Source organism: Octopus bimaculoides, chromosome 9, assembly GCF_046866305.1.
Source record: "Octopus bimaculoides isolate indiv1 chromosome 9, ASM4686630v1, whole genome shotgun sequence".
In the NCBI taxonomy this organism is placed as follows: Eukaryota; Metazoa; Mollusca; class Cephalopoda; order Octopoda; family Octopodidae; genus Octopus; species Octopus bimaculoides.
Genome location: NC_142936.1, coordinates 21,243,596 through 21,255,183, shown reverse-complemented (window position 1 = coordinate 21,255,183; position 11,588 = coordinate 21,243,596). Strand labels below are relative to the sequence as shown.

Below are 11,588 nucleotides of genomic sequence, written 5' to 3'. Positions count from 1 at the left end.
AACGTGATTTCCAGAAGTTTTGAGATTTTTAGGTGTGACAGTTATAAAGTCCTAGCTTAATGCAATTTTAGTATACAACAATTACACATATAATAAACTGAACTATAACTACATGCATAGATATAGATGATATGTCCCACATTATGACAACGTATCTTCGTCGTATGCGTGACTGGCCCGAACAGCGTACCTCGCTGACTGTATTTCTTATTTCTTTATTACCCACAAGGGGCTAAATATAGAGGGGACAAACAAGGACAGACAAGGGGATTATGTCGATTACATCGACCCCAGTGCATAACTGGTACTAAATTTATCGACCCTGAAAGGATGAAAGGCAAAGTCGACCTCGGCGGAATTTGAACTCAGAACATAACGGCAGACGAAATACCGCTAAGCATTTCGCCCGACGTGCTAACGTTTCTGCCAGCTCGTCGCTGACTGTATTTCTGTATTGCCTATTAGGGCATACAGAGAGGGGAACGAACAAGGACAGATAAGACAGCACAAGTGGGGACAAAAAACATAAACGGATGAATGAAATGAAATTATATAAAATTTAAGATGTAATGACTACTACTCGAACTCACTTCCGAGCAGTACGATTTTAACTATATTTTTACATTATTTTTAATCCAACGTTTATCCGAATAATTATCTTATTAAATGCAAAGCGGTTTCAGTTTTTCGAATTCTACCACAAGTGGCAGATGATCGTATCTTATTTCTACCCATAATGGGTTTGCTTCGTCCCTAAAATCTGCTCTTAATTTTTTAGAGTTTTTCCTGTCAATGAAAATGCTTTCCGTACCTAAGACTCCTGTTTTCTTTTTCCATAACTCTAATTACTGCATTCATCTTCTCTATTTTTTCTTCAATTGATGCATTCGTCCAATAGTGTGTTATATATACTCTGTTTTTATAACTGTTTTGTGTTTCTTGTGTGTCTGCTTGTGTGTAGTCAATTAATGAATTTATACTGTCAGAATTTGTTCGCATACATGAAGTGTTTGTGAGTGCTTGTGCATATTTTATTGGTGTTACTGGACTATATGTACGTGGTGGTGTATATTTGGTTGGGGATTCTGGATTGTCTGGTATATTCTTGCGTGTTAGTTGCTGTGTTAGTTGCTTTCGTACGGCGCACCTGCAGCACCAGGGGCCATCCCTGGTGTTCATCAGAACAGTCGCCAGCAGCGACATCCCATCGATTTCCAGGGGTCCCTTGCCTAATCTCACTCCTGCCACTCGCTCTCCGATGCAAGTTGGCTGCAGTGCTCATCCTTCCGATTTCAAGGGCGCCACGGAGTGTCCCGCCGCCCCCTCGACCGTCGGGTAGCGCACCTCCACCATGCCAAACCTTCCGCCTCCACAGCAGAACTCCACACCACCACTTATCCCTTTCAAACACTCCTCCACCCCTCTCGCAACGTAAACCTTCCCGGTTACCAATGAGAGGGCTCGGCAAACCACTGTTTTCCCCTCCTTGCTTCCTGTTACCTCTTCTGGCTGTTCCCTCTCCCTCCAACAACCCTCCACCGCTCCTCACTGTCTCGAAGTCCACGGTTACCTCTCCGACCTCCAGCCGTTCAACAGTCGCAACAATACTATCGCGCCCACCACCGTAGTGCAGCCCCCGCCACACGCCTGCAATTCCTCCATGTTCAATGCAACTCTCATCTGGCGGGAAAATGCAACAAAAGCAAACAATATCACAAGTCAAAACTATCGTCAACAACAGGTAACCTCACCAGGGAGGACCCCCAACAAAAAGATATCTTATCCGCAACAATATATAATACAAAATCAACTCAGGCGTGGCTCGCTGACTGTAATTCATTTTATTTGGCACAGAGACAGAACAAGGAGAGACAGAATACCACAGTAAAAAATATAAAACGTATGAAAACTGAAAAATGTACAATGAAATCGATGGTAATGAAATGGTGCATGCACCCCACTCACATGCAGTACCATTTGAACGTTCTTACTTTCAGTTCATAATCTCTTTCTTTTTCGATGGTTTTTCATCATTAGCATCATTTCGTTTACTCTTTGTTTTCTCATTTTTAAAACAAAACTTTACTGTCTTTTTTAATACCTTATGTATGGCACTTTTTCACTTAATTCTACTACATCTCCTTGGGTAACTTAACCCTTATAACTGATTTCAATTTGGTTATCATTTTTTCTGTGTTTACATTTTTAGGCATATGTCACAAAATTCCAACTATGTTTTCTCCGCCTTCTTGCTTGTTTACCATGTTCTACTCTTGGCACTACTTCTTCCATTTCGGTTAATGTTGTTTCATCTCGTTCCTGTTCTACTTCATTGGTTAGAAAGCCTTCTAGTATGCTTGCTTCTGTCTCTTCTTCGTCCATTCTTTCTTTCCTTTATCGTTTTTTAACCACTTCAAGTTTCTCCTCTATTGCTGTTGTCTCCTTCTCATCTTCCTGGACCACATCATTCACTATCTCCTGCTCCTCAGACTGTTCCATTTGTTCCTCTTTCTCTTCTCTCCGGGGGAACCTCGCCTTCATGTGGCCTTTCGCACCACACAAGTAGTATATGGGAGGTCTGCCCTCCACCATCACACTCAATCTCATATCTTCGGGTAGGATAATTTCTTCTGGAATCTTATTCATGTCACTCAAACTTCCTTGTACTGCCATCGCGATTCCGTATTCCCTAGCAGTTCACTCTTTCCGTTCTTGTTACTCTCGGGATCTTCGGATCCTCCTCGATATTGTACATGACTGCAGCAACCAGCCATGTCTCATTCAACACTGGTGGCTCTTTTCTCACCCTTACTGTGACAACTCGCTTTTCACAGTATGTGGGTAGGAGAACCCACTCTTCTGTCTTTATGGCATCAGTGGAGTGCTTTATCGCTTCTTCTTCGTCTGTGAATCGCACCTCCATTGTGCCATATCTTCTTTCTCTTGTTATAAACGTGGTGATCCTTTTGATCTCTTTTAAACACTTCTATATGTCTTCCATCGTAGTTATTTCGATTTTCCTCGTCGATACCTTCAGTGTTTTGTGTATCGCTTTCCTTTTTTTAATTCCATTTGTTAAGTCACATGGGAGTGTCAATTTAAGGTTGTGGCCTTCTTCTTCCAATAGATTGCCGCTTTCTTTCAGCTTTCTTGGCTCAATTTTTACTTCTCGAATTTACAAAGCCTCTCCTTCTATTCCTCTGCCAGTTGCAGCAGCATAACTGTCGCTATTTGCTGGTCCAGTTTCCATTTCAATTCTTCTATCTGGCTCTCCAATAAATGGGAAAAAAAAACAAAATTCAACAAAACCTCGTTAGTAAAAACAGCAATTTCAACAAGGAACAAAACGTGGTACACCAACGAGGGGAGTCCTTTAACAATTATAACAATATCATACTTACTTCAACAGAATCGTAAAGATTTCAAAAAATACACTGCTACAACCAATAGAAAATGTCTCGATAACTGTAATTCTTTTTACTTAGCACCTTGGTTATGACACGGAGGGGATAGCACAAGGACGGACAGAACACCACAGTGGAAACTAAAAACATAAAATGAATGTAAAATGAAAAAATGTTCAACGAATTCGATGGTGATAAAGTGACTGCATGCGTCCCACTCACATGCAGTACCATTTGAACGTTCTTACTTACAGTTTGTAATCTTTTCTTTTTTCCTTAATTTTTCACTATTAGCATCATTTTGTTTACTCTTCTTTTCTTCTGTTTTTTTAAAACTATTTTACTCTCTTTCTTTTTAAATATCTGATGTAAGGATCTAGTTCACTTAATTCTACTACGGGCGGCACCACAAATCCCGGCTGCTCAATGTGACACTTTTCCTTCAAATTTTTATATTTTTCTTTATCGATTAGAATAGCTTTTACGTTTTCAGCGTACATCTTCTTTGGCAACTGAACCCTTATAACGGATTTCAGCTTGGTTATAACTCTTTCGGTATATATGCTTTTAGCTTATGTCACGAAATTCCAGCTATGTTTTCTTTGTCTTCTTGCTTGTTTCCCATGTTTCACTCTTGGCGCCACTTCATTCACTTTGGTTAGTGTCTCCATTTCTTCTATTTGCTGTCCAAAAAGCCTCTCTAGTATGCTTGTTTCTATCTCCTCCCTTCCATAACTTCCTTCTCAACCTCATTTTCTACTTCTTTCTCGACCTCCTTTACAACTCTTTACGACTTCCTTTTCAACCACCTTTACGACTTTCTTCTCCATCTCTTTTTCTGATTCTTCTTTCTTTTTCTGTCATAGACACATAACATCACACATAGAAGGATATGGCTTTGCTATCAACGATCAGGTAGTAGCTAATAAACTCCTGATAAAGAAGAGAGACGAACATATGAGTAAATCTCTAGTTGCGATAGGAAATTTCGGCTCTGCTATTCCAGCGGGGACGATATCACCCACATCATCAGCAGCTACCCAAAATGTCAACGGACATTACCTTCCCTTGAGGCATGATATTTAAAGAATATTTAAAACCCTATCCGCAGCATATATTCCTACCTTTAAGCCAAGGAATACTGGTGGAACGCTCTAATAAAAAAAGCAATTCTGCGTAAACCTAACAGATCTGATATTGTTTTTGTGTGACAGGAAGCAAAAGCCATGCCCTGTTGTAGGGGCCAGCTGCCCAACAGAATGTACCACTAAACGTCTACGAAAAAGATAACATTTATAGTGAGTTAACTTCGAACGTACAGCTCTTCTACGCTAAATATAAATTCTCATTTGTAACTATCATTATAGGTTCATTAGGCTATGTACCTACACATTTATACAAAAACCTAGAAATACTGGGTTTTCAAACAACAGAGCTAAAGAAACTGATGCGGATTCTCTAGATCCAATCTATTAACGGCATTGTGAAGTTTTGTAAGACATTTCAAAGATTTTCTATTTAAGACTGAGTAGATCCAGACACTTGTGGGTGTGTATCAACCGCACAGTCAACACACTAAATCAACCACATATCTACAAACACCACGAGCTTACTTCTCTCAAGAAGTCTTCTCGATCCGTGAGCGACCGGCTTGAATTCTTTTATGAAGTTAAATAAAACTCATACGCATACACACACACAAATAGATAGATAGATAGATAGGTAGATAGATAGATAGATAGATATATGCATGTACGTGTGCGTGTGTGTGTGTGTGTGTGTGTGTGTGTGTGTGTTTATGCATATTTGTGTCTTTGTGTGTATTTATATTGTTAAATTTTTGCTTATATCATGATTGAGCAGCACTATTTTCAAAAGTTTCCTTCAATCATAAACCACTTACTACATTATCTCATGAGTCATTTCTTTATTTAGGTTATGACATGGTTTTAGGATGATTTAGCATATCTTAACTCCTAATTTCTTAAGTTAACACACAGAGCTGCATTCTCACCCAATCACCTTCCTCGTTTCTTTCCTCCAATCACATTTAATTCGCTCTCCTCCTCTGTATTTTTCTTTTCATGAAGAACTATCGTCCGAAACATCAAAACTTTTACTTTTCACGTGTTTAATTAATACGTTATATACTAAAACTTGAAAACATTCCGTGCTGCTCCATTTCTTACATGTTCCTTACTTTCATAATATATTTTTAACGCTAACCGCGAATCCCCCGCTTTATATGTCAATTATGTCTGCGTGCTTTTTCGTATGTGCGCATGTATATATACATATATACATACATGGCGAATTTTCATGCGCATGTATCTGTGTATAATATTTATATTTTGTAAGCTTTACAAAAGCAATTGACTTACATGGGGTACTGTTTGTTGGTATTTCCTTGACAACAAATCGTCTAACGTTTCCACTGTTATAAACGCATGAAATAAGAGAATACTCATTCGAAAAACTGATAAAGGTTTGTGACAGGAAGGGCAAAGGGCTGTAAAAGGATAGATTAATATCGTATATTCATTTAACCAATACTATTAAGGAGAACAAACGTAAAACGAATGTATGTTGTAACGAACAAATCTTAGTGTGTGTCCTTCCTATGTGTGCACTTACATACGTGTGTTTTTGCGTGTGAAAAGAACAGATAGAAAGAGCGTGTCTGCCACTCACCGTTTGTCATTATGTTAGACGTTGTTTACTTTTACCAGGTATAACATTCTTCCAATTTGTTTAATTATTACACCGTCCTCCCCGCCTTCTTTACCACATCTAAAGGTGTAAAGAAAACTATGTCACCTAACTTGAAGAATTCTGAAGTATTTTTGTTTTTCAGCTTTTTTATATTTTCGCACGATATCAGATTATCAAAGACGGATCTGACCTTTCTAGCAAACAGCAATTCTGCGGATGACATTCCCGGCGGTGTATTTGGATTAGGTGTTGCTTGGTACACTCTTAGAAATTGTTGAAGTGAAAAATCGTCTTCATTCTTCGCCTTTTCTCAACAACCTCTTGAAAGCGTCAACAAAATGCTCCGCTTGTGCATTTGACCTAGGATGATACGGTGGATTGGTGACATGTTCGATGACGAACACTTTACAAAATTTTCTCAACTCACCTAATTTAAATTGAGTTCCATTATCAGACACAATGGTATCCGGAATACCACACCTGGCGAACAATTCATGCAAAGAAAACTTATTGCAACCGCTGGTGTCAGATTTTTACATTTATGCACTTCCGGCCACTTTGAAAAACTGTCCACCGCAACAAGGTAATATGAACCCTTCAGTGGACCCGTGTAATCAAAATGCAGTGTAGCTCATTGGACATCTGTTTTTGACTACGGGTGCTATTTAGTGGTAGGCGCTTTTACAGTGCTGCATGCTTTCCCTGATTCTTCAATGTCACGGTCCATTGTTGGCCAATATACATAACTTCTCATTAACGATTTCATTCTCGAAATCCCTGGGTGACCAATATGAAATTCTTTTGATAATTGCTTTTGCAGTGTGGATGGCACAACGATTCTTTGTGCATACATCAACACATGGTCACACAATAAGAAATGGTTAGCATTTGTGTTATGCATATTTTTATCTCTTTTAGTCTTCAGTTTTTCTTTCATTTTTTTAAACGAATTTATTGTTTTCCTATTTTAATTTTATGTGTTCACGAATGACGTTACAAAAACATTTTTAATTTCATTTTCCGCTCGCCAAGCATCCATGGTTCCACATTTCTCGAAATCAGTCTTCATAGACAATCTGCATGATCTACCTTCTTGAATGGTATATACTGCATCTTGAAATTATAGTTTAATAATATCGTACCACAGCGTTGCAACCTATTAGCAGTATGGTTAGCGATTCCTTTTTTTTTTACCCACATATTGACAATAATGGACGATGATCAGTCTGTAGACGAAAACTTCTACTGTGCAAAAATCTTTCACTGCAAAAGTAATCGCTAGAGCTGCTTTTTTCGATTTAACTATAATTTTTCTGCCCTGATATTAGAGAAGGTCAACCATGAACCACCGCCTTCATGTTACTATCTTTATATCTATATAGCTTTACTGCTCCTTTGCCGTACTCAGAAGCGTTTGAAGCTGCAACAATCTCCGCTGCAGGATCGAAGTGTGCTAACGACAAATCAGATATTAACATTTGTATATTTCGTAAAACGCCTTTTGACAATTTCCCAACCAATTCCATTTTATATCTTTTTTCAACGGATTAGTCAGTGGAACTCTCACCTCATACATATTTGGAATATAATATTTTACTTATCCTAAAAATGCTTGTAAAGTCGCTATATTTTTCGTGTTCGGCAGAGTATAACTTTCTTAAAGTAGTCGTACTTTTTTCTCGTCGGACCAACTTTTACACTTTTCTTTGAAGATTTCTTCGTATCTACGAAAATATGCAGAGATGGTAATCCCTTCTTCTGGATTATAACTGAATTTGCTACGCTGTCTGCCGATTACGAACCTGAAGTATTTTCAGACTTCTTCAACATTAATTCCAAACAAGTTTGGTTTCGTTGTTGCTGTTGCTGCTGTAACTGCTCCACGGAGACCAATGAGATTTCCATGTTAAATGAATTTTTCTTTCGCCCAACGCAAGTTTCAAACAACTCGTTGCCACTTTTATATCCTTGTAATTTGGATATAATATAGCGAAACAGGAGGGAAAGAAAGTATGTACACGACACACCACTATTAATATTACATGGGACTCAACGCTCTAAATCACGGCTCACAGTGAACTGCTTATCAACCCGAAACACCAATCACTCACAGTTTTTTTAAAAATATATAACAATGAATCAGTCCACTTTTAGTCACTTGGGAGATGGTCGGAATCCTTCCACATTTACCGACCCCGAAAGGATGAAAAAAGAATATTATACCTCAGTGAAATTTGGATACAGGACGTCTCCATAATAAATGCCGCCAATTTATTCGAGGAGCTAACGATTCAAACAGGTTACCGTCTTAACGCATGAGTAAATAAGTGTATTTTGAGTGTAGTACATCAATATTGCTACGGTCTCAAAACTATATATGTTAATATATATATATATAGGGAGAATTCACGAATAAACAACAGACGAAGACAGGTGGTGTAAACAACAAATGCATATATTAGTATAACGCTTGGGAATAGAGAAAGTCTTTACCAGAAAGGAACGCAGAAAGAAACAAGGAGAGAAACAAGGAGAGAAAAAAATATATGTAGTGGTCAGCGATTTATCATGGCGAATGACCGGTACCCTTTCGCTTACAACAATGGGGATTTGTATATATTTGGTTTGATACATAACTCATAACTACAAAATATAACAAGATAATTTAATTAATTAGATCATAATGAACTGATATAAGTAAGTAAAATAGCATTAAAAAATAAGTTCCAGAACATCAGCTGTTAGTGGGAATGTGGTTATGGCTCTTCGGATAATTTTTCCATGGAGATTCAGAGAATGGTACTCGTGCTGTACAATTGTTTATCACTATAATCTAACACCTTACTGGTATTTCTTTATGGTGTCGTCATTTATGATTTCATCTACTGAAAGTAAACTTTACCAACGGGAAGCGTACAGTTATAGGGATCTTCAGCAGGACCAAACAGTCATTGTCAGAAAGTTAGTAATGCCATTGACAAGGAGAAAGCAAAAAAGACATAGAAACCATTTGTGAGGATGATGCAATCAACATGACTGCAAGTGTGTAATATGTATGTGTATATGTATGCTTGTATGTATGTATGTATGTATCTATCTATCTATCTATCTCTCTATCTATCTATCTATCTATCTATCTATCTATCTATCTATCTATCTATCTAGTATGGTGGACGCGTTTGAAAGGTCTACAAACAAACACTTTCCTGTCTGGTCAGTCCCTCGTCAACTTTTTCAAGTACCACTTGAAAAGGAGGATGAGGATAGAGAGGAAGGTGCTGTCGAATGAAAGTTTCAATAAAAAATGGGTAACTGTGGCAAGAATGGTAAGAATGAAAGACGACACCATTTTAAGCATAGACTTGTAACAAAAAGAGACAAAAAGAGAGAAGGTACTTACTTTCATGTACCTTTAAAAGAAAAAAAAGCCTGAGGTGACCGTGGTCTTTTCCGTAGGCTTTTCTCTCCACGGATAAACCTAACCTGTTCCCCGTTTTTTACATTCACTGTGATACACGATCCCTATTGATCGCCCCCCCCCACGTTTTTTTTCCCGCGATCCCTTTTGATCGAAATTATCCCCCCCCCCCACCCAAAGAAAAGCCCTACTTTGTAATTTGTCCATTTTCTGTATTTAGCCCTGTGTGGCTATAATAAAAAGATATCTATCTATGCATGCATGCATGCATGCATGCAAGGCAAGTAACTCTTAGAGTTAGAGGTAATATGAAACTCAGTACAACCAGTCGTGTAATCTAGACGTCGGCGACTACAACGGCAACCCGCCAAGCCTACTTGGTAAGGAGAGTGTTTTTGGTGGACACTGCTGGAAGGGAAAATATCCTGTCAAAGGAAGAACAGGCACATGAGATTATAAGGCTATCGAACTTCTGTCGATGTGAGCGCCCTAGTCTTTCTTTAAATATCTCTCTAGTAGAAAGAAATTCTGAAATAGTATCTGTCTCATTACGAAATCTGACATCTTGCTCAAGCTTGTTTCCGGATTACTTGGCTCTGAAGTGATAGTGTGAGCGGAGTTGTGCAAGCTGTTATTGCCTTTAAGTTTCAGATAGGCATTACTGACAGCCATTGTTTTAACATCTTAGGATAAGATAATTTCTTGAAAAATGTCCTGCTCACATACGAGTTAGCTGCCATCATGCATGTATGCATTTACGAGTTTTCTTCTTTTTTTTTTGTAGATTAAGTTTAGATAGTGTTGTGCAATTCAAATTCTTAGCAAACAAAAATTTATATATGCATTCATGCCCATGCTAAGGTGTATATCCATGCCAATAGGTATGCATGTATACATATATCAGTGTAGGTAAACGGATCTCCGTCGTTTGCGGCAACGAGTAATCTAGTTGTTTTTCGATATGAACTGCTGCCACTATCAATTAAATTGCAGGTTTGTGGTGTGTTTTGAATATTCCACCAAAGGCTGCACTATTAACCTAATTCTCAGACAAAATCAGCGTAACAGTTTGCGAGAAAACCAATCCATTAATTGGTAAGCACAGTCATTCAAATAAAAATGTGGATTTTAGTGAACAAATTCCTCTCACAAGTTTTGGGTTTGCACAAGGCTATAGCTGAAAACGTGTTGACTCAGTTGCTAAAAAATTTATATCAATATTCTTGAAACAAATCAGGAATTCGACAGCAATGTCAAATTTTGTATATTCAGCAAACATTGTCAAAGGATTACGTCAAAAGTACACCTGACTACGGAATATTCAAGACAACAAATTTTGATAATCCAATTTACTTGATAAAACCACTGAAGGACTCATGTGATAATGTGTGTGTATATGAGTGTGTGCCTATATATGTGTGTGAGTGTGCGTGTGCGTGTGTGAGGAGGATGTGTGTGAGTATGTCTGCTTCCCTGTGTGCGTGTGTGAGTGTGTGTGTTTCCCTGTGTGCGTGTGTGAATATGTGTGCCTGTGTAAATGTGTGTGTGTACTATGATTTAATGTTATTTATAATGTAAAGGTATTTGGTTTAATACATGAAAAATACAAAACAAAACAAAAAGATTTTATTAATCAGATAATAATTGAGGGATGTAATTAATTGAAGCATCATTAAAGCAAAAAGTTCCAGAACAACATCAATGAGAAGAAAATGGATGTGAAAGAGGTTAGTATTCTTCCTTGGAAAGTCCAAATATTTTGTGCTCCACTTGGTACTAAAAAATACGATGGAATAAAATATTCATTGTTAATTTTGTTATTAAAATTGTATCATATTGCAATTAGAGTAAATAATTATTTATTTATTTATTTATGTGTTTCAGCCAAGTGGCTGCGGTCATGCTGGTGCACCAGTATGTATTTGAAATATATATCTTTGTATATGGTCGACAGAAATGATTGTGCGTTCCCCACCCAAGCCTATCACACCATTATAAAATAATGTAATCCGAAATACTCTATATAAGGGAAAAGATGGTATAAACAGGATCGG

At 37.9% G+C, this 11,588-nt stretch overlaps 1 protein-coding gene across 2 annotated transcripts in view; it reads right to left on the bottom strand.

The window, feature by feature from the left end:
- Positions 1-3,313: 3,313 nt before the first annotated feature.
- The window catches only part of LOC106867051 (cholinesterase), a 33,274-nt gene continuing 24,999 nt past the window's right edge, over positions 3,314-11,588 (bottom strand). The window contains exon 4 of one of the 2 annotated variants that reach the window (XM_089357254.1): positions 3,314-3,544. In XM_089357254.1, the coding sequence (XP_089213380.1) occupies positions 3,438-3,544 (107 nt within the window). In that variant the 3' untranslated portion in view covers positions 3,314-3,437. Of the gene's footprint in view, positions 3,545-11,146; positions 11,311-11,588 lie in introns of those variants that run through there. The other variant, XM_089357255.1, reaches the window with a different exon arrangement.